Here is a 25,100-nt window from a genome sequence, read left to right as displayed (position 1 = left end):
CAAATGTGGAGGGAAAAAAACGCAATATCCGCTCCCTAAAAATAGCAAGGCACCAAATTGGAACAATTCACGTGATAAAACACTACATTTAAATGCGACTTCCAGAAACGAGGAGCCGAGCTTCAAAAGTGTTATTATAATTAAAAACAACACAAAAAACTCACCAATGTATTATCTACCAACTTGTGTTGTTAAACCTGTCACTGCATTACTTTTACAAGTTGCTGTGTTTATTTATCTTTCTTCCAAGCATTGAAAAATCCTATTAAAGTGCCATTTCATGATCGAAGATGGTTTAACTTGCCTGCAAAACAATAAACCGCACGAACGCGTGGGTGCCTTGTTCCACTCCGAGGGGCACGCGAAGACGGTCAAGAGCCACGCAGGCAGCGCAAGAGCGTCACCGCCGACGCAGACGTTTCACGTCACGGGACTGAGCGAAGCTCGCAAGCGCACGTGTGAGCAGCAAAAGCCGCGTCGCGGCGATGAGACACAACAAAAAAAACCGACAAACCGTGCCCATCAACCAACAACGCCACACCGGCCGGCCTTCCACCTCTGCACCCCCAATGTTTATAGTTCGTTGTCCTTCCCCGCACCTCAATTTACCACGGTTGGCTAGGTACGGTGCGAAAGAAGTCCAACATACACTACCGCCTCGACAGACCTGCACACGGTCCCTTTTCCACAGAGTACATGCGGCGTGGCGCCCTCAAGGCAACAAGGCAAGGCTGGTTTTTCCCACTAGCCATTTACGGTGCCGAGCCATCACCAAAGCATGCTACACTGGCCTTGAGAAATCCGAATCTGGTTTGGGGGAGCAAGCAGGGTCAATTGCAGGGCTCAAAGACACATCGATTGTCACCGAGAACACGGCATCGCAGCATCGTTCTGCACAAGTCTCGACGCGTTCGTTTTGCGACGTCACCGGCGCGGCTCGTCATCTGCCGTGGGAAAAACAACGCGGCACCTCCAGTCACACCAGGCCGACTTGGCATGGCCCCCGGCAAGGCTTTTTTGTACAGTGGGAAAAGAGATAGCACTCACTAAGATGTACAGAGAACACTTTGGCACGCAGTATGGACCTACGATGGGTGGAATAGTGCACGAGGGGGTGGTCATGTGGCTAGGACCATGCCTGACTGCCTTTTTGTCTTCTTAGTGCCAACATTTACATACCGCAGCAAGTAATCATTGAAGGCCAAGTCAACCTAAGGGCCCAGACCTCAGCAAGGGCCCATTCCTCAGCAATGTAATCCTTGAGTGGGAATCGAACTCGGGTTACCGAGTTGTAAGCACATTGTGCGAACTACTAGACTGCTGCTCTCCACACACACACACTGCTCCCAACCATCGGGCACAGCCAAACAGGCAGGCGCGTGCAGATTTGGCTCTTGGCTCAAAAGAGCAGAAGCTGAACTCTGCGGCAATGGAGCAGGGTTACGATTGAGATCGGATGAGAGCACAACAGTGGCGAGGTGTTAACTGCCTCGTCTGGTATACAGGAGGTTGTAGGGGTGAGTCCAACCCTAACACCTGTATGTCTTCCCCGGGGATTTTTCTCCAGGTCCTCCAGTTTTTCCCCCCACATTTAGAATCGACACACATTTAGAGTATTTGGCTGCTATAAAGTTCCACGTTGACAGGCCACTTCGTTGAACGAGCATTTGTGGCCAGGAAGCTTATGGCTATACATCTCAGTGGGCCTTACCTGGTAAAATACAAAATAGTTTAGTTTAGATGTAGCTGCCGGTGGCCTACTACGCACAAACCACTGGGCCAGGTCAGACATGCCACTTGGCCCAAAGGGTGCGAACACTCGCATAGCACACGCAGACACCGACGACGATTCATCTGTTCCACACACAAGTATTCTGGACACAATCCCTTCAAGACGACCCAAAGCAAACAACACCGGGCGCTGCACGATCCTAGGAAAAGCATTACAAAGGGAGAGGAGCACGCAGCAGCATCCAACCTCCGGTTCCAACTCCTGGGCCCCCCCCTTCTGCTGTGAGTGTCTCTGAGCAAGCCCCCCCCCCCACTTCCTAAGATTTCTTCCTGGCAAAGCCACCCCCCACCCCCCCCAAAGCGAGCGCCCTTCCTATCCCCGAGTCTCGACAGTAACAGTCGATCTAACGCAACCAGGACGAGAGCTACGCCCCCCCCCCTCCTGTGACCCCCTCTGCCTTCTCCTCCTCCAGCCGCGAGGTTCTCTAGCGCAGAATTCCCAGCGGGCAAGGTCAGCCAAGGGGAAGCGACGAGCCGCACGCGGACCCCCCCCCCCCCCTGCCGCCCCCCTCCCCCCAAAACTTGCCGGCGCCTGAGTTGCCGTACCATGCACGGGTCACGCAATAAGCCAAATGCAGGTCGGGAACAGCAGCCGGCACAAGTCAGCATCAGTCCAATACTCCAGTCTCCAGCACACACTCTCATGTGCATGGTCAGATTGGGTGAAAAAACAAATCACACACAGACATAGGGAGAAGCGTTTCTAAAAGAAGGAATATTTACAGATTTGCATCTATCAACCGTACTTCCTTATAAGGTCCTAAAATTAGATGGTCATCGGGTAATTACACAAAGCACAATAGTTTAAAATGGTCGATAATAAGGGTGCTTTTGTTGGTCTGGCCCAGGAAAACCAGTTTATTTGCCATTGCCAAAATTTCCCACACAACTCCCATCGGGTTATTTTTTGGGAAGAGGATGTGTTTCTCAAGTACACTGCCCGACAAAGACCAGAGCACCGATAAAAACAAACGTCATTTGGGGACAATATGAATGTAACCGTATTATAAAATTACCCAACATGCCACGTTGTCGCTGGTTACAACTTCTGCACATATACGAGGAGCTGTCTCGCACGTAACAGCTCCACACATCTTCGCCGATGAAGGCCTCCTTGTGCCTCGTCAAATAACGAGGGTTTTTTGCTTCACCAGGCTGGTCGGTGCAGGTTGGTGAATGTGAAGTGCTTTGCAACCGGTTCAGATATCACTTGCCACTGAATGTTAGCTATGCGCAGCCACCGAATTAAAAGCGCAGTGAGACGATTACTACAGCACACCACCACCACTGTGGCGAGATGTTAACTCCTTCGCCTGCTATACAGGAGATAGCTGGTTCGATCCCGACCCTGTCTCCTGTATACTTGAAGGTTGCATGTTCTCTCTGTGGTCGCGTGGATTTTTCCCCGGGTCCTCCGGTTTTTCCCCTCCACATTTAGCATCAAAATGTCTCTACAGTATTTGAATGCTATACATTTCCACGTGATAAGCCACTTTATTGAGCTATCATTTATGCCCAGGTCGCTTCTGAAAAAAAGCTACATAGCTCAGTGAGCCTTACCTGAAAAAAATAAAAAGTTAATAGTTTCATCATATCAAGTGTGGCTCTGGGCCACACAATTGATCATTTGAGCATAGATACACATTGTCTTCCGCTTGATATAAAACGAGTCAAAGGTGGGCAGCTAAGAGTCTGAGTCATTGAACTGGCACCACCAAGACCATGGGTTCAAAACTGCGTTTCAGCTACCCAGTTCACCAATTACTGCATGAAAATGACTTAATTCTGTCAGGAATAATAGTACACTTTCCAGCAACTGCAAAATTACATACTTTGTTTGACTGTCATGTGATGGTTATCTCTACGAATATCACTTGACTGCTTTAAACCAGGAGATCGTAGCACCCTCTTGTGTGGATAAGAGGTCACTCAAAGGGATCAAGGAAAGGCAAAGGACAACTTCTGATTTTAGCACACTTCTTTTGATATAAACATAGCTAGACTTACTCTAAAGGAGTGTGATCATATTCAGCATCTGCTCGACGCAATGATAAGGAAGAATAATCCACATTTATTGTCAATCTACTACTAGATTAATTTCTTCCTGAGCGTGGCCGTTATTAGACAATACTTCAACCTTGCTGGTTGGAGCAGGTTGGAGGAATGTCAAGGGAGCAGGGGGTGAGTGGGTGGGGGAGGGGTGGAATGGAGGGTCAGGGCTAGTTTAGAGACTACTCACTACTGACCAGCAATTGAACGTAAGTTGCCGAGTTCATAGGGCAGCGTGCAATCCACAATGCCACTTCTTATTCTGCTTATTTACCACGACTACTACTTACCACGAATACTACTTACCACGGCTACTACCCCACGTGGGAAGGGCCTCGCCGAGTTGAGCTTCATCGTCATTGCTCCAATGTGCGCGTCACTCCGTAAAACGCCATTTTTAGATTGTATTTTGATAGCGTCCGTGTCAATTGTTTCAATGAGCTCGGACACGTTTAAATGTTGTTGTGCAATTGCCTTTACAGTCATTTGGTGTCAGTTTCTCACGTCAGGCCTTTATCGCACCGCTCCAACGAGCTAAATTAACTGTCAAGAGAAGTGAAGTGTCAATGGGTAGACCTGATCGATTTGAGACACTTTTTCTTGGGGTGGGGTGGGGTGTGGCTTGCAATTCAAATTTTTGGTCAATTCTATGAATGACCATTTTGGCTTGCAGGAGGAAACAGAAAACCGACGCACACAAAGGGTGGACAAAGCTCCCACACAGAAAGTCAAGAATCCACTGCTGCACTGGCATCTCCTTTCCACCTCGCGGCCCAAGCATGCACCACCTGGTATTCTACGGCAATCTCCATCCATGTGCTAATCAGACTCGAGGCTGTGCTTCACTGCTGACATCATACTTTAATACTGGCAAAAAAGTCCCATGATAAGCTCGATTATATTGGTCATTATAGTATTATTTAACATCACATGTCTATATTTGTCCCCAAGACCGATTATGCACACGTTGCAATATGGTCTAATACAGCACGAGTTTAGCCCTGCGCCATTATGCGCAAGTGTTTACGAATAGCGAACGCGTTTTAGTTTGAGCACTGCATCTCTGCAAAGTCTACTTTGGCGACGATTTGTACTGCATACAACGCGACCGTGCGTACGGCTAACTCTGTACGTAGACCAATGATTTAACTTCATGGTTGTATTTTAAAAAATCGAACGAAAGCTACGAGCGTGAATATTTAACAGAGCCAAATTGTGCCGCTTCTTTCTCTTTTTGTAACGAGAAGCAGACAAATAACAGTGGGCTGCCAGCGCGATGGACTGACAGGGCCCACCCCCAGACGCGCCACGTGCCGCCCAGTCACACACACACCCCCCCCCCCCTCCACAGGGTCACGAGAGTGACACATGAATGGCTTGTGGTTCTGGCTGTCACCCGCCAGTGACGTGACATCCTCAGATCACTTGGAGAGTTGATGGGATATAATTTCCCCATGATACGATATAAAAAAGTTGTGTCATTGAGACCCTCTACCACCCGACATGTTCAAAAAAGTTCTCGTGTTGATGAATTTAACGCCGACAAATTAATTATTAGTTTCAGCTCACCGTTAAAGTTGAATAACGATTCTGGCAACCAAATTTTAGCGATAAGATAGACGTTTCATTTGGAACAACGTTAAACATCAGAACAAGATCAAGGAAGTCACAGATACAATCTGGGAAATCAGAATAACCCACCTCCTGAACAGATATTACTTTATCCGAAACATAAATCGTATTTAGCACTTATTGCATCGTTTTTTTATTTGATGTACATCCAGTAATGAAGATGACTGTACATAAGAGTTTTAAACTGCAATTTGCAAAAAAAAAGCCTGCAGTAAGTCTTCTAATCACTGTACTTTTACCGTCTAATGCACACGATGTCAAGTTATACAAGATACAATGAGAGGAAATGACAAAAAATGTCTCAATTGCTATGTTATCAATCACTCCAAAAACATTGTGAAAACACTCATTTAGCTCGTAGGCATTTAAGTGATAATTACTTTGAACTTCAAAGAAATCGGGTGCCGTTTCAAATTTTTGCAGGAAATGAAATCCACATTTTTACCAACGCGGAAAAGTTTGATCGCAACGTGATATTTTGCTAAATGGACAAAACAATTATAGTGGACCTTGTATTGTACGTTAGAATGCGGTATCGCCGTATCACGACAATCCCGACATCGCTCGCAAGCAATAGCAGGCTTCGGCGAGCTTCACGGGAATAAATCAAGTGCACGTTGGCATGCGTCACACGCGCCTGCCTATGCCAATAATGCCACAACAGCACCACTCAAACATAATTGGTCACATATCCCTGGGATGACCCTCCCCCCTCCCCCCTCTGTTTTTTTGAGGTTACCGTAGATAAATATATACTTACTAGCTATTTTGCCCATCCAAGTACGGGTGTATATTGCATTAAATCTAAAACATTAAATAGAAAAATTGTTCAGATCATGATTATTAATGAGGGGGGAGGGGTTCCCCATGTGTAGTGACGTCACCCGCGAATGGTTATTGGGGAGGGGTGCGGCATGTGGAGTGACGTCACCCCCTCGTGGTTATTGTGGAGGGGTGCGGCATGTGGAGTGACCCCACCCGCTCATGATTATTAATGAGGGGAGGAGTGTGGCATGTGAAGTGCGCGACCTTCTTGTGCGTTAGTGTAAATTTCCACGCGGGCATGAATATTAATGAAGGGGGGGGGGGGTGGCTCTTTTGCAGTGACGTCACACACGGATGTAGCTCTGTGCTGCGTAGATTTATTTTTTACCATCACTTTCTGTAAAGAAACGTCATATTTGAAGCAACTTGATTTAGTACAGTTCGACCTTCCTATGCGTAGTGTAAAAAATCCACCCACTCATGAATATTAATGAGGGGGTGGGCCTCATGTGGAGTGACGTCACACGCGGGATGGACAGACATTTATTGGTGCTTATAGTAGGTAATTAATTTTGAAACGAATTTTATGGCCTTAGGATAGAACATGTAAAATTAGGTGCCAATATTTACAAACTGCTTTGGTTATATTTCATAGGGCATGTAAAGATATTTGTGGCCAGACATTTACACCAAGGATTACTGCAAGCATTGAATTGAACTATGCACGGAGATTATTTTGGTGTGGCATTATGTCGCGAAGCATAGTACAAGGGGCTCATTAATTGCAGAGGCCAAATGCATGGGAGAGAATTATTACAGCGCAAAATAATTGGAAAATTTCACGGACGACTTGGGGCATTTTTGGCGAACCAAAAATTAGTCGTGAAAATTAATTACTTTGAGCAGAAGTCGGCAAAGTTTGCGCTTGTGCTCTTGTACAAACTACCACCAGAATATACCACAAAATAATATCCTGCGTGAGGTTGAGCATATGTTTTCACAGTCATTGTTTAACACAGAATAAGAACGCTCTTGATACAAGCACATGCCCACTGTTGACACACAAAAGACAAAGATGATCCATTTATCCTTAAATAGACTGGGGGCGTAGGGCAAAATGTTAGCAGGCTCAAACTCCGAGGATGGTACAGCAAACTCGATGTTGGTGTGGTCAGCACCACGCAAGGCCACCATAGTCTCGATTTAAGTCAACTCGACCTAGAGGAGGGCACAGGCCAAGTTGCATTTACTATTTTTGCAGCCACTGAGAGCCGGGGATCGAATCCAGGTCACTGGGTTAATAGCGCTGTCTTCACGGCTTCCCACACCGAACACACACCCAGAGAGAGCCAGGCTTAATCATTAATGTGATGGACACAACTGCACTTCGAAAATCGAGCTCAACCGATGTCACACGGCGGTAATCTCTAACAGGGCTCAAGCACTCGAGGGAAATGTAAAAATGGACAAATCGGCGGGTCAAGAGGAAAAGAAAGGTACCCTCTCCTTAAGTTTCATGCTTGTTTGTTGAAATTACTCTCAATTGTGGAGGCTTCTGAAAGCAAAAGGGGAAAAAAAACACACACACATTATGAAATTTCATACTGGGTTAATTAGTTTGACAGTTTTTAATTCCTGTCGTTTTCAATTATCCCTGCTACTATTTCACACACTGCTAGGGAAATCGGCACGCAAGCACATCGCACGCCTGCATTCGTTTAAAACGGCCAAGGTCATAATTGCATGTTACCCTCGCAAATCGAGCTGCCTTGCGATACAAACTGACGCGGAAAAGTTTCCTTTTAAAAGCGTTTCCTGTGAGCGCGAGGCAAAAACGCTCAAGCGATTATCTGCCACGACAGAAGCGAGGTCATTCCAGCAGAAGCCAACCACATGGAATGGAGGGCGGCCTTAATGCGAGAGGTCACGCAGTTCAGATTCTAGCACGGTCACACCTCCATTGTGCTTGACTGCTGCGCTACACCAAACTTTGAATACGGAAGTTAAAAATGGCATGGTATTTAGCATGATGTGGCGGGGAGGGGGGGGAAGCACCGCTTGTGATCACAAACGAGCATTAACAGTTACAAGTTGTGGGCCTTTTCATTTAAAATTGCAAGTTTTTTCTACGCGTGCTCCCGTTTCTCCGTACGTGTATACTCATTAATTGGCTGAAACCATCTTTATATGTATGTGTGTGTATATATATATGTGTGTATGCGCCTCTGTGTTTGCAGATTGGGCGCTGCTGTTCGACGCAGTTTCATATTATGACATCACTATATAAAACATATATAATTAAATATTGGTCGACGAAAGACCGCAGGCGATACATGGCGTGTATCGATACAGGATTGTGTAGCAACTGTTGAATCCAAACACACAACACGGAGGAAACAAATGACAAGAGACTGCGGCAAAAACACCCGACTGAAGAAGCAACGCAAGACTCGTGTCCAAAGAACTAATCGCAGAGGCATGCACCCTGACAGAGCTGATGTCTGCATTTAATAATTTAGAAATATACACACGCACTCTCTCTCCAGAGTTCTATCCAAAGTGTGGAAAATGCTGTACAGCTCCGGACTGGCCTCGGCAAGCCCATGCAGATCCAATCACTCTCCGCTCAATAATTTTTGACTGGCAGTCATCGTTTTGGTGGGACAACCATGGCATCAAACAAGGCTGTTTACGCAGCGACAGATTTCCTGCGTTTGAAAATCAATTTCACCCCAAAAACAAAACTGTTACACGACTTCTGTTTTGTTATTCCAGAGCATTTAGCCAATTACGTTGATGCATCGCTCCATGGAGCCAATAATTAGGAAATAAAAATGATGAGATGGCAACAGTTTGGGGAGGCGTTCATCCAGCAGTAGAATAATCATGGCTGCAGCTGATTTTTTAATCCACTGCTGGATGGAGACCTCCCTATGCAGTGTTGCTCATGAGGTTGGGGGACTCACAACAAGTCCAGTTGTCACTCAGTGCATTGAGCTAACGACTTCAAATGATTCCAAATCAAAATTACGGGAGCCATAGCTTGTTCAGTTAAAACTTGAGCATGCACAATTAGTGTAATTAGTATGCTACACATTTTATAAGAATGGCAAGCGTACACTGCAAAACATAGCTACCGACTTAAACAATCTTCATCCTAAAGGTGTTTTTGAAGTGCGTTATTTTATAGATCCAATATGAATTGCAAAGACTGGTCCAAACAAAATGTGTCAAGATCAAACTAATCACATACAGACTTTGTAAACCAATCACTCTTTGCACACTGGGCCCCCATTTCTTACAGCAACCTTGCCAGGGTAGATGTTTATTCAAGAATCCAGAAAGCCAGCAAAAACGGATGCCTTCTGTGCTGCCTCGTTACGATACGTTAATTTAGTTTATGCTCGGGAGGAGTTGTCAGTTTTTTGGATAAACACTGAATTTTTCATCAGCACACATTGAAACATTACTCTGATTGAGAAATCAGTCCAGCCTGGCTGCATATTTTATTGTTCGAAAATGCATACTTACCACCGTGCATTTCATTGGCTAAATATATTTTGTCAAATGCGAATGTGGGTGAGATAACAAAAATAAACCCATTGCTGGCCAAACAGTGTGCACCGCATGTCCCAACACGCTCCGACGTGGTACAACACCGCATCTCCGAGTGCAGCGCCCACACCTGCTCGCTTCTGCAAGAATAACGCTAACAACTTTGCGACGTCAGCGCAAGTTAGATTTTTGTACGAAGGCTGAATAGGTAGGAGGTCACTCCCTGTCCACTGCTGCCCAATTTAAAGGCTTTCGTGACATTCATCGAGGACCTCGCAGCGCCGTACAAGACATAGCAGCAAACCACTCGGCGAAAAAATAACTCTTGAAACCAAAAAAATAACAACTGCCACACCGCACGACGAAAATTACTCCGATACCGCACAAAGCAATGCGACACATTCAACGTGCGCGAGCGGGGGGGGGGGGGGTCTTGCCATCACCAGAACTAGCAGCTGACATAACGTGACGAACCAAGCATTTAACCCACACCGCGGTAGCAGGGGGAGGAGGGGTGGCACAAACCATTTTGACCGACACGCGAAACGTTTGCGTGCGCGGCGTAACATTTTAATCCCCCCGTTTGGTTTTAACAAAAAAAACGCACGTGCCGCGCACCAGCACAGGCTCTCTACCTGGACTTGGGGACGTCGATGCTGGAGGACACGGCTCTCCCCCATCCGTCCGCTCCCAGGCTTGGCTTCGTGGGCGGCTGGCCGTCGGCGATCGGTTCGGCGGCATCCGCGCCGCTTGCGTCGTCGGCCGGTTCCTTGCCACGAGGGCTCTCCCTCGTCTCCATGAGCTCGGGCGAATCGAAGCCGTTCAGCAGGGAGATCTGGACGGGGCACGACAAGAGCTGGGTTTACTCGCACGCCAGGGGAGTGCATCCGCACAAATGGCCAAACGATTTTTGCCGACGCAAAAAAGATACATGAGCAGCAAACGACGCATCTCTGACAACCTTGTGCAGTTCAGAAACTGTTGTTTCTGTGCAAACGGCTTACGAACACCGAGAGGAGGATGCTGCGTTTCCCAATTCAGTCAGGGACAAGACGACCAACAGACTTCAACTTAATCAAAAAAAGCATATTTTTTTGTCGAGGCAACACTGTGGGCATCGCAATGCAAATTTATAGATCGAGTGCAATGTACACATGGCAATGGCCGCATTGAAAAATCAGGTCTGCGTCACAGCCCTGCAGAGTCGTGAGGGTTAAGCAAAGTGAACAACTGTTACACGATGCTTTATAGTGTGAAGAAACAAACCCGAGCCTCCGAGACTTAAAAATAAAATCTGCTGTCACTCGGCAATACTGCTATACATTTCCATGTGATGAGCCACTTCGTTGAGCTATCATTTGTGGCCAGGTCGCTTCTGAAAAAGAGCTATATAGCTTAGTGGGCCTTACCTGGTAAAATCAAAATTGTTTAGTTTATATATTGTTTTAATACACGTCTTAAACAGCCCAATTGCACAAACCTTGCCAAAATAATTTACGACAAACGATGGAGGTTATCCTATCTACGTACGGTTGGCACCTCCGATTAGCACGGTTGGCTACGTAAAATGCGAAAGAAGTTCTACATACACACATACATCTACATAACAGCCTGAACCACCGCGTGATTCTCGAAGTGACGCTTCACATGAAGACCACCCTCGGCAGCGCCTGGATCAGCGGGTGCTATTCATAAAAAAAGGATAACGTTTGCCAACCCAGAGACAGATATCAGTGGTGGTGGTGCCCACACAACTGGTAATCTTGTTGCAAGTCGGTAATGCACTCAACGTGTTGACAAAAAAAATGTTACGATTGTGTCGGTGCGACACAAACAGGGCACAAATGGCACCAAGGAGAATTACATAATTTCCGATGCACCGAAAATTGTGTACAGCTATATTTCAAGCAGTGTAAGTTTTGACAATTCAATATGCATGTGTGTACTATAAATTGGGGGGGGGGGGGTGGTAATAATGTGATTTGGCCACCCCTCGTGACTCAATGACTTGTTTAAACTAAAATAAACTATTCTTCAAACTTTTTTTATTTTACCAGATAAAGCTATATTGCTCTTTTTCAGAAGCAACCTGGTGACAAATGACAGCTCAACGAAGCGGCTTCTCACGTAGCCAAATACTGTAAACGCATATACAGGCATCAGGGTCGGAATCGAATCCACGACCTCCTGCATACCCGGCGAGGTAGTTAACATTTCACGACTCAATGACTTGTTGCGATTGGCCACGATGCTACTCAAGAATAGTTGCGAACCCATTGCACACATCTTAGGAACTGCAACATGCCCAATGCTATGCATGCCATTCAACACATGCATCATGAACTTCACAACTGACTTATCGATGCATTGTTACACCCCTGTGATGTTACATATACACGGCCTAGGGTGTCAATGTGAGTGTAGTACGTATATCGTGATTGAAATGGAACAAAGGAATCTTTACAAACTTTACCATTATTACACTTGGCACACGCACGATAAAAGAAATGCCAAGGAGTAAAGCAGTACACCCCCTCCCACGCCTCCCACCGGCAAATAATTAAAAGTCACGATTCTATTAGAGAATTCTCATTTCGACCATCTCTTTTGAGTTGTTTCCAAGTTTGCGTATAATTTTTAACGGTGTTACTTGCCCTGCTGGACCAAATGTAACATGACTAAATAATGTGCGTTTACGTTAAACAAATCGATTCTCATGTGCGGGATTAGATGCATACATCAGCAGCCTTAAACATCTATTTTTTTAAATCGACGAACCGATTCACCATTACACACCTAACCCTCAAATATCGAACGGTGTTTTTGTGTTGACAGAAGTACAATGGCAATACCACAATCCTATGGTTGGGGAGAGGGGAATGGGCCAACTAAACACTAACCTGAATTTCAACAATCCAGCTATCATAAGGCCAGTAATTTGCAACCAAGTATTTGTCCCCAGTCAACCTGCTCTCAGTGGGATGTCACTTATTCTCTTCTGATGTCTTCATAATTTGGAGCTCCCTATCCCCAGCCATCCACACTATTGACTCAAGTCTAGACGCAAGACCATGTTTTCCTCTGTCTCTGTAACAGGCTGCCTCTATAAAATACGCTCACTGTATCTGTACAGTGGTTCCGTTTACATACTATACGGATCTAAATGCATTGTAAGTGGCTTCTGGAAGTAGAAACATTACTTCCCCGAGCCCATCCAATCACCATGTGACGCTTCCTCGTGCTGCGTTCCATTTTCTCATCGAGCAACTGGCATCGCTTGGCGGTCTGCCCACTTTAAAACATGCGGAATTGCACAATCGCTGCCTTCACTTGCCGCAGTGGCAATGTTTTGGTGTATGTTAACCAATGGGTTTAGATCAGGGGTCTGCAACCTGCGGCTCCTGGGCCGCATGCAGCTCTTCAAGGACTACACTGCCGCTCTTTAAAGGTTGCTTCGTGACTTTATGTATTAAGGACCACCGTCTCGTATTCACATGCATTGGTGGCTCTTGAAATTGTTTTTTTTTTACCCAATTCGAAATAAATACAACTTTGTTGTTTTGGTTGCCGACCCCTGGTTTAGACAAACCCTTGTTAATAATAAAAAAAACTTCACCACATGCGTCTTTGAGTTGCCTTTGAAAATAAATGAGTTAACATCAAAAGCAATGGGCATTCTTCAGAGCATAGTTTGACCCACTTACAGTTGGACATTGCACTTTACAGTGTGGGTGCCGTATACACTTCAAAACAGTTTTAAACTGGTGTAGGCAAAATCCTTTGTACGCAAAATTGTACGTTTTTTTGCATTGATTTGATAAACCTGTGTACATGATAGCTTTCTTTAAAGGTTAAGGCATTAATCTCCATATATAAAGGTCTGTTAAAAATGGTTAGCGTACTTTCCGACATGCAACAAACTTGAAATTTGCCATGTTGGTACTTTCCAGACTGTACACCATGCAAAAATTATAAAAATACACTTTTGGGTTTTTTTTGGGGGGGGGGAGCTCAATAATGATTTTTTTTTTCCACGGCAAGTGAGCTGTGACGTCACATCTGTCACGTGACCCGCGCATGTGGAAGCGTAACGCATTGTAGTGTAGTGGTTAGCGCGCCGTGCTACGAACCCGGTAACCCGAGTTCGATTCCCGCTCACGGCCACCACCGGTGACGATTATTTTTACCGGTCCTGGGCCTCCCCTAGGTCGACTCAGCATCAAACGAGTAACTGATGTGGTGTGTGAACATCGCCACTGGGGAGACAAAGGTGGCGGGCGTGGTGAATCCAAGTCCCGGGCGAAGCCGGGTAGTACAGCTAGTGTGTATATATAGTGTGATCTCCAACATCTATGCACCCGTATAATTATGACTGCTTCTCACTCACGAGGGTCAGCAACTCGGTGGCAATGTGACCGCAAACATGTCGGCATCCAAACCGATTTCTTTGAGAAGCAATTAAAACAGACGTCATATTCTAAGGCTTTACCCCCATTATACATAGGTGAACACATGTTTGTATTGCCTCGTTTACATATGTACTGCATTATACGAGCATTTTTTTTGTATCTCGGCGAAGCCACCTGGACAAGCGAAAGTTGACCACGCGTTTTGCCGTTATCTGGCAGTGCAAGTGACTAACGTGGAGATTAGTTTATGCTTGTGTGTCATTGCCAAAGATATCTGCCAAATATATCCCTAGAATTCTTGTATTTTATGTTTAACCCGCTCACTTCTTAAACCCTAGTTATCACATTCGCAGAGTTTGCTTACAAGTGCGAATTTAAATATTATCATCATGACTATTAAATGTCTTGTGTGAGAGATTCCTCCGGTGTGGTATGAACCATGTGCTGTGCAAATATCACGTTGCAATGGAGCTCTTAAAAAGGACATATTCCTGATCTACGCAATTGAGGACAGGTAGAAATATAAATGTAGATGCTTAAAATAAAAATCCCTTCTCCACTGTGGTTTGATAGGTGTCATCAATGTACGTATTTGTTTTGAGCTTCTTTTGCACCGTACGTAGCCAGCCATGCTAATCAGAGGTGCGGGGCCATGATCAAGCCACTGCTGGATGAAGGCCTCCTTCAAACCGTCACCAGTTCCTGCAGACCAACCGATTCCCTAGCTCCATCTCTCCACAGTGAATGACTCTCAGGCACGTTCTCTCAATACGGGTCCTGGAGTCACTTGCAACAAACACCTCAAGTAATATTTCACTGTCTTGCACGAGTGTACACTGGTCTGCCTAGCAACGCAAAAACCCAAGTGAACTTTCACGCAGTTTCACTTGGCTTGTGGTGCACGCCTGTGTTCCAGCCAAATTTTGGCGGAAAAGGAATAGTGGGATCATTTCGCGATTTGCGAAACCCCAACACCAACTGGGCGGCGACATGTCCAAGAGGTAGCATGTGGAGCAACTGAGCTTGAGAACCCACCCACCCGTGTGTAATTTTCAATGTTTGCCCCGAGTATGTGTGGTTACGTACATAAATTAGAAAAAAAAACTGGGTGGACAGACAATGGTAAAATATATGGAAAAGGATTTGAGATTGCAGAAAGCGGTAATTGCTGGCCAAGCATAACTATAGCAGAGATTAATTCGGTCCCATCATCGTGAATGAGCTGGCAAGGTCATGTGGTTGGTTCTCTACAGGTAATTGAGTTACCTTCCCACATGCACTAAATTGGCCAAACATTCCGATGTAGCAGGACCCTCATGAAATAAGTCTTGAGACTTGGTGAGGCTTTTACAGGAAAAAAATACACCATGAGTAAATAATGAGCATCAATCACATATCATACATACCGTATACCATCCTTATAAATGTAAATTCTAAAGAAGTTCTAGATGTGCTCGGAAGCTGACATTTGGTACAGAGCCTACGCTCACAAAAATGGGTAGACCAAAATTTTCGAGCTTTCGCGACCAATATTATCCATAACCCCCAAAAAAACTCCACGATCCAAATTTTCAAATTTGCACCACCAAAAATTACGACACTTAAGTTGACCGATTTCACCCGAGGTAGGGTCATCGTAAAGTTACACAACTTAACTCTCGTGCCAAGTACAAATTACACGATCTTCGTCATCAGTCAAGCAAGCATTTTGCCTCCCGTGGAGTGTGTCGCCACACACCGATAGAAAGCACTTAAGGGTCACAAAAAATAAAAGCTCATAACGGCCTACGTGTTGTAACAACGCAGGTGGCACGTGTGTGTGCTATGACACACACGCGCATAAATGCTAACAACACAGGCAAAGGTCTAGGAGGCTGGCCGCTTGGCAAACAAGAGTTTGGAAATAAATAACTGCTTAATGGAATGAGCTTCGGAACCTCGAGAATAACTACATCAACAACCAACACCCCACACTTCCAACAACACAGTCCTGGCTAATCTCCTAACCCAGTTTTGCATGCGTCCTCCCCCTTCCCCATCCTACAGAAAGTAGTTGTGAGGGGGGGGGGGGCAGGGTTGCGCTTTGGTTTGTTATGGTTTGCAAATGCGGCACTACTCGAACCAACTACAAAACAACAAACACCCAACGGAATTACAAACCGAGACGGAGAACGAGGAACACAAGGACGAGAAGAAACATAACTCGGTTCAGAAGCGTCAATCTTACCGGTGAAAAGGAAGCGAATATTGGGAACCGGGCACGTCATGGCCGGAAAGGGCCTTGATGGTCGATGGCCGGTGGCGAAGGATAATGACGGGGGGGGGGGGAGAGGCGGCAGCCAAGGGAAGGAGGTTACTAACGTGGCCGATGGAATCTGCTCGGGTGCAGGTTGGGGGTTGCTGGGTGCAATGTGGTGGCATCATTGTAGCGACTGCTCTCGAAAGGGATTCATCCAACGGTGGATTGATCATGGCCGAGGATGAACGGCCCATCATTGTCCACTCTCTCGTATTGCAATGCTAGTCTAACATTCAGTACGGACAACAAACTCGCCATTCGCTACCGAGCAGCGGTGACGCGACCACGGCGCTCGTGCCAGGCTAGGTGCACTTCGAGGCCACGTGAAGTGTCGACACGTACATTGCAGAACGCATCGCGACGCGCGTTGTGCTGCCGATGCGTGCACGTCAAATCACTTCGCTATTACCCCCCCAGCCTCCTCCCCCACGGAACAATTAAACCAACCTGCATTAACATACAATTGCACACACGCACATTTCAAAACAAACTACTGCACTCGCACGAAGATGCATGCAATATGCATACTGTAAGTACTGTGTATAAACGCGTAATCATCACTTAGCTATCCCGTCAACGCAGCACGCGCGTTTATGGACACGTCAACACGTTACAGGCCTCCCCAACCACGGCGGCGCTCGTTTGACCATACTTCACCACGCTGGTCAGTGCCGGTCGGTAAAGGCGGGAAAAGCCTGCTGCAAGGAGGAGTTACTGTAACTGCGTAGGGGGCACAACACAACGGGGGATGATGTTTGCCGTAACACCCTCGCTCACTATCCAAGCCACGGAAGCGACCTATAAACAACAACATCAGCAGCGGCGTGCGATCACTGCACCGGTGTTCGCCCAATCCTCGCACTAGCCAAGCTCAACTCCACATAAGCTTCTCGTTACACGGAGAGAGGTGTTGGGGGGGGGGGGCTGAAGAGGTGCTGGTGGAGTGGCTTGGTTGTACTACAGCACTCTGTGGACATGTGAAGCCTCGGTCAGAATTCAATGCAACCAAGGAGCCACCACCACCCCACTGCAACCCACCCCAGGGTCGTCCCCCCCCCCCTACCTTGCGACGACCCGGGAAGCCGGAATCTCCGTTGCGGCAGCCGTCACCACCGCCCGGCTCCGAGCCCGGATCGTCGACTCCTCGTGACGTGACCTCGACCTTGACCCCGACGGGGCAAGAGGGAGGACGGCCACCGCCGGCCCCGGCGATGCCGACTGCGCCCGGGTGAGACGGAGTCGGGGCCCTGCCGTGTCGTGCCGAGCTCATTGTGGTGGTGGTTATGGTGATGGTAGTGGTTGTGATTGTGGTGGTTGTGGTGGTAGTGGTGGTGGTAGTGGTGGTATCAGCAACGGGAAGAATCCCTACGCCCCCCCACCCCGGGCGAACTATAATTTAAAACAAATTTTGATTGCTGGCGAGGAATTTGATATCTATTTAGCTTACTTGTAGTTGTTATTATAGGTTGTTGTTGTTGATCTCGTGCCTTTTTGCTGGTATTTAAAAAGAAAACACGTGCGTTGTCCGAGAGCAAAAAAACAAACTAATATATTTTATACTGAGTGAGGTGTGGGGGGGGGCTCCTCCCCACCCACCCCTCCACCACCACCACCTCCTCCTCCTCCCGCTAAAAACGAAGACTACTAACCCGGCCTCCACGCGGACCCGTACGCACCGACACACACACACGCGGCGTGCACCGGTGTACACACACACACATACACACGAACACAACTAAAGTCGTCGCTTGCGCCGCAAGATTGCTTTAAAAAACACAACCACCCCGGTTCTCTACGATGAACGAACGAACGCCGCCGCCCCCCAAACCACCACCACCACCCCCTCAAAAGTATCCGTATTAGATGAGGTATCGAAACGCACGGACAAGTACTTTTCTCTCTCTCTCTCTCTCGCGTCGCCGCCACCGCCGCAAGTATCGCTGTTTAAAGTGTTAGTGAGGGGGGCTGTTTGTTATCGCTGCCGCTAAAACTGCAAAGCCGGGCGGCGCGCGTTGTTTTCATCACGAACCCGAAGCGACTCCCCCCCCACTCACCACCACCACCATCATCATCCACCACTCCTTCACCGAAAATGCGGATCGCGAAACCCGGCGCGGAATCCGCGGATCCGCAAAAAACCGGCGCCGCGCGGCCTCACTCGCCCACACGCCCCACCGCTAACATCTCTCTCTCTCCCTCCCCCAAACACATTCCTCGTTTTAAACCGCACGATGCGGCGGCAATGCCGCCGCCGCGTCTCCCCCGAGCCAGTTTACGTACCGTTCATGCGACAACGAGAAAGGTGTGGAATGAGGAGGTGGTGGAGGATGAGGAGGAGGGGGACGCGACGTTTGGCTGGTGGTAAGAAGTCGAAGACGCCGCTATTGGGAAGTAGTCCAGTTCCACTTTATCGCTTCCGTCGATCCACACCGCGCTTTGCGCCACACTCCCCCCCCCCCCGCGCGCGAGCCGGCGTTTTGCCCGCGATGTAAACAGACTCGCGGGGGTGGCGTTCGGCACTCGCCCTCTTCTCCCCCCACCACCACCACCTTTTTTTTGTTGTTTTGTCAAAGAACGCCTCTCCCCATTCGCCCTGGCAATGTGCCGGTGAGGGCAGCAGCAAGGGGGCTTCCCATTGGATCCCGCCTCGAGCTCGCCGGTAGTTGTGGCGGCGGCGGCGGTGGTGGGTGGGTGGGGAGGTTTTGGTGTTGTTGTATTAAAGGCCCGGCGTGTGTGGAGAAGAGGGCGTAGTGTCCCGAACGCGCCTCGCGATTGGCCCCGCGAGTTGTTGTCACGCGAGCCAATCGCCGCTTCACGCCCTGACACCCGCAGCCTCCCCCCCACCACCACCGCCGCCAAACACATCGAGCAGCACCCACACACAGCCTTACTTCTGCTACTACACACACACAGCCTTACTACTGTCACTACACACACACACAGCCTTACTCCTGTCACTACACACACACAGCCTTACTTCTGCTACTACACACACACACAGCCTTACTCCTGTCACTACACACACACAGCCTTACTCCTGCTACTATACACACAGCCTTACTCCTGCTACTATACACACAGCCTTACTCCTGCTACTACACACACACAGCCTTACTCCTGTCACCACACACACACACACAGCCTTACTCCTGTCACTACACACACACACAGCCTTACTCCTGCTACTATACACACAGCCTTACTCCTGCTACTACACACACACAGCCTTACTCCTGTCACCACACACACACACACAGCCTTACTCCTGTCACTACACACACACACAGCCTTACTCCTGCTACTATACACACAGCCTTACTCCTGCTACTACACACACACAGCCTTACTCCTGCCCCTACACACACACACAGCCTTACTCCTGCCCCTACACACAGCCTTACTCCTGTCCTGTCACTACACACACACATCCTTACCACTACACACACACAGACTTACTCCTGTCACTACACACACACAGCCTTACTCCTGTCACTACACACACACACAGCCTTACTCCTGCCACTACACACACACAGCCTTACTCCTGTCATACACACACACACAGCCTTACTCCTGCCCCTACACACACACAGCCTTACTCCTGCCACTACACACACACACAGCCTTACTCCTGCCACTACACACACACACACAGCCTTACTCCTGTCACTACACACACAGCCTTACTCCTGCCCCTACACACACACACAGCCTTACTCCTGCCACTACACACACACAGCCTTACTCCTGTCACTACACACACAGCCTTACTCCTGTCACTACACACACACACAGCCTTACCACTACACACACACAGCCTTACTTCTGCCACCACACACACACACAGCCTTACTCCTGCCCCTACACACACAGCCTTACTCCTGTCACTACACACACACACAGCCTTACCACTACACACACACAGCCTTACTTCTGCCACCACACACACACACAGCCTTACTCCTGCTACTACACACACAGCCTTACTCCTGCCCCTACACACACACACATCCTAACTCCTGCTACTACACACACAGCCTTACTCCTGCCCCTACACACACAGCCTTACTCCTGCCACTACACACACACAGCCTTACTCCTGCCACTACACACACACAGCCTTACTCCTGTCACTACACACACACAGCCTTACTCCTGTCACTACACACACACAGCCTTACTCCTGTCACTACACACACAGCCTTACTCCTGTCACTACACACACAGCCTTACTCCTGTCACTACACACACACAGCCTTACTCCTGCCACTACACACACAGCCTTACTCCTATCACTACACACACAGCCTTACTCCTGTCACTACACACACAGCCTTACCCCTGTCACTACACACACACACAGCCTTACCCCTGCCACTACACACACACAGCTTTACCCCTGCCACTACACACACACACAGCCTTACCCCTGTCACTACACACACACAGCCTTACTCCTGTCACTACACACACACAGCCTTACTCCTGTCACTACACACACACAGCCTTACTCCTGCCACTACACACACACACAGTCTTACTCCTGTCCTGTCACTACACACACACATCCTTACTCCTGCCACCACACACACAGCCTTACCCCTGACACTACACACACACACAGCCTAACTCCTGCCACTACACACACAGCCTTACCCCTGCTACTACACACACACAGCCTTACTCCTGTCACTACACACACAGCCTTACTCCTGTCACTACACACACACAGCCTTACTCCTGTCACTACACACACACAGCCTTACTCCTGTCACTACACACACACAGCCTTACCACTACCACTACACACACAGCCTTACCCCGGACACTACACACACACACACAGCCTTACTCCTGTCACTACACACACACACACACACAGCCTTACCCCTACCACTACACACACAGCCTTACCCCGGACACTACACACACACACAGCCTTACTCCTGCCACTACACACACACAGCCTTAATCCTGTCACTACACACACACAGCCTTACTCCTGCCACTACACACACACAGCCTTACCCCTGCCACTACACACACACACAGCCTTACTCCTGCCACTACACACACACACAGCCTTACTCCTGACACTGCACACACACACACAGCCTTACCCCTGCCACTACACACACAGCCTTACCCCTGTCACTACACACACACACACAGCCTTACTCCTGTCACTGCACACACACAGCCTTACCCCTGCCACTACACACACACAGCCTTACTCCTGACACTACACACACACAGCCTTAACCCTACCACTACACACACACACAGCCTTAACCCTACTACTACACACACAGCCTTACCCCTGCCACTACACACACACAGCCTTACTCCTGCCACTACACACACACAGCCTTACTCCTGTCACTACACACACACAGCCTTACTCCTGTCACTACACACACACAGCCTTACCCCAGACACTACACACACAGCCTTAACCCTGACACTACACACACACAGCCTTACTCCTGCTACCACACACACACAGCCTTACCCCTGCCACTACACACACACACACAGCCTTACTCCTGTCACTACACACACACACAGCCTTACTCCTGTCACTACACACACACAGCCTTACTCCTGCCACTACTACACACACAGCCCTACCCCTGCCACTACACACACACAGCCTTACCCCTGACACTACACACACACAGCCTTACTCCTGCCACTACACACACAGCCTTACCCCTGACACTACACACACAGCCTTACTCCTGTCACTACACACACAGCCTTACTCCTGCCACTACACACACACACAACCTTACCCCTACCACTACACACACAGCCTTACTCCTGCCACTATACACACACACAACCTTACTCCTGCTACTACACACACACACAGCCTTACCCCTGCCACTACACACAGCCTTACCCCTGACACTATGTACACACACGCATAGGCCGGGCCACAATCACTTTACCACCATAACACATAATTGCAACAGCGTGCATCCAGCCGCCACCACCGCGCGCTATCCAACCACAAACCAACACTCCCACTCCCTACCACTAAACCCCCCGCCAATCCCTATCACAACCACTCACCCAGCCTGCCTTTGCCTTCAAATTCTTATGCAAGTGCAACAGCGTGCATCCACTGATCAGCCAAGTTAATATAATACAGACCAGGACAGTACAGCACACGAGTGCAAGAATAGCGTGCGTCTACCACCCACCAGGTTCATATTAATTTACAAAAGACCCCCCCCTCCGTATAGCCTTAACATACTATTGGGGCAAGTGGGTCGGTGACCAGCATCACGGTCGGCCGCCTTTGTCTCCCCAGCGGCGATGTTTACACACCGTGCCAGGGAGAGTACTCATTTGAGACCGAGTCAGAATCAGAATATGTATTTATACTGACGGAATCCGATGATCACAAATTCTGGTCAGAAGGGTACAGCAACAAACAATACAAAAAGACAATAGTATAGGAAATGTAAGAAAATCACTAAAACAACTTTTGCTTTATTTTATCAGGTAAAGGCCCACTTAGCTATTAGCTTCTTATTCAGAAAGCGACCTGGCCACAAATGACAGCTCAGCGAAGTGGCTTATCACGTAGAAAAAAATGTACATCAGCCAAATTTCATCTAAAATAATCTGGAGGTGCAGGGTACCGGTTCAAATATTCGTCACTGACGTTGGCCGTGAGCCGGCTAGTAAACTAACTTGGGTGGTTCAGAGCACGCAGTTGTTAGCAGCTCCCCACAATGTACAAAGGGCCGTCCATAAATGACGTCACGCACCTGGGGGGGGGGTCAGACATTTGTGACGATGTGTGACGAGTCGGGGGGGGGGGGTGTTGAGAAATGTGACGTCACATCAAAAATTCACAACTTTAAATAAATATAGACAACACGTTCTACTTAATTAAATCTACTTTTTAAATAAATGTTTTCTCCTACAACATCAGAGTGCAGCGCCACATTAAATACGCACTACAATGACAATAGTTTAAAGCGATTTGAAGCTTTAAACTATTTTCAAAATGGAAATATGGTTTGGGGGGAGGGGGGGCAGAGCTTTGTGACGTCATATTTTAAGGGGGGGGTCTGAATTTTTGTGACGCCGTGTGACGAGGGGGGGGGGGGAGTCAAAAATCGTCCAAAATCGCGTGACGTCATTTATGGACGGCCCCCAACACGCCTTGTGCAAAACGCATGAACCCCCACCGCCAAAATCCTCGCCGGCCCTTTCCCGCCGTGCACAAATAAACAGCACACCGGTTTGCACCGTAACACCCCAGGCCCCACTTGACGGCAGCCGCTGTACTCAGCCCCGACGCGTAACAACACAGCGGGAGACCCTAGATCAGGAGGAGTTGTTGAGCAGAGTTCGTAGTTGGATGACCACGAGAGAGGTTGCATGCCAGACGTTGTCGGCGTGGAGCTGTGAAGAGACCAGGGGATTAGACTATTTATAAAACAAGAATTTTACCAGGTAAGGCCCACTCAGCTATATACAGTGAGGGAAAAAAATATTTGATCACCTGCTGATTTTGTACGTTTGCCCACTGACAAAGAAATGATCAGTCTATAATTTTAATGGTAGGTTTATTTGAACAGTGAGAGACAATAACAACACAAATCCAGAAAAAACGCATGTCATAAATGTTATGAATTGATTTGCATTTTAATGAGATAAATAAGTATTTGACCCCCTCTCAATCAGAAAGATTTCTGGCTCCCAGGTGTCTATTATACAGGTAACGAGCTGAGATTAGGAGCACTCTTTAAGGGAGTGCCCCTTAATCTGAGCTTGTTACCTGTATAAAAGACACCTGTCCACAGAAGCAATCAATCAATCGGATTCCAAACTCTCCACCATGGCCAAGACCAAAGAGCTCTCCAAGGATGTCAGGGACAAGATTGTAGACCTACACAAGGCTGGAATGGGCTACAAGACCATTGCCAAGCAGCTTGGTGAGAAGGTGACAACAGTTGGTGCGATTATTCGCAAATGTAAGAAACACAAAAGAACTGTCAATCTCCCTCGGCCTGGGGCAATGATCATGAGAACGGTGAGAAATCAGCCCAGAACTACACGGGAGGATCTTGTCAATGATCTCAAGGCAGCTGGGACCATAGTCACCAAGAAAACAATTGGTAACACACTATGCCGTGAAGGACTGAAATCCTGCAGCACCCGCAAGGTCCCCCTGCTCAAGAAAGCACATACACATGCCAGTCTGAAGTTTGCACTTTGATCATCTGAATGATTCAGAGGACAACTGGGTGAAAGTGTTGTGGTCAGATGAGACCAAAATGGAGCTCTTTGGCATCAACTCAACTCGCCGTGTTTGGAGGAGGAGGAATGCTGCCTATGACCCCAAGAACACCATCCCCACCGTCAAACATGGAGGTGGAAACATTGTGCTTTGGGGGTGTTTTTCTGCTAAGAGGACAGGACAACTTCACCGCATCAAAGGGACGATGGACGGGGCCATGTACCGTCAAATCTTGGGTGAGAACCTCCTTCCCTCACCCAGGGCATTGAAAATGGGTCGTGGATGGGTATTCCAGCATGACAATGACCCAAAACACACGGCCAAGGCAACAAAGGAG

At 48.0% G+C, this 25,100-nt stretch overlaps 1 protein-coding gene and 1 long non-coding RNA gene across 5 annotated transcripts in view; one reads left to right on the top strand and one right to left on the bottom strand.

The window, feature by feature from the left end:
• Positions 1-25,100, bottom strand: part of LOC116941655 (uncharacterized) — a 76,659-nt gene that overhangs the window by 47,233 nt on the left and 4,326 nt on the right. For 2 of the 4 annotated variants that reach the window (XM_032952954.2, XM_032952955.2), the window contains exons 1-2: positions 17,564-18,774; positions 10,428-10,627 (exon numbers count right to left, since the gene is read on the bottom strand). In XM_032952954.2, the coding sequence (XP_032808845.2) occupies positions 10,428-10,627; positions 17,564-17,770 (407 nt within the window). In that variant the 5' untranslated portion in view covers positions 17,771-18,774. The other 2 variants (XM_032952957.2, XM_032952958.2) reach the window with 2 other exon arrangements.
• Positions 17,639-25,100, top strand: part of LOC142924320 (uncharacterized) — a 38,948-nt gene continuing 31,486 nt past the window's right edge. The window contains exon 1 of the long non-coding RNA XR_012941517.1: positions 17,639-17,728. This is a non-coding gene — a long non-coding RNA (uncharacterized LOC142924320). The remainder of the gene's footprint in view (positions 17,729-25,100) is intronic.

The sequence above is a fragment of the Petromyzon marinus genome, chromosome 12 (assembly GCF_048934315.1).
Source record: "Petromyzon marinus isolate PM22_M1 ecotype Great Lakes invasive population chromosome 12, UKy_Petmar_22M1.pri1.0, whole genome shotgun sequence".
In the NCBI taxonomy this organism is placed as follows: domain Eukaryota; kingdom Metazoa; phylum Chordata; class Hyperoartia; order Petromyzontiformes; family Petromyzontidae; genus Petromyzon; species Petromyzon marinus.
Note: the sequence above shows the minus strand (reverse complement) of the source record. Positions and strands in the feature narration are given on the sequence as shown.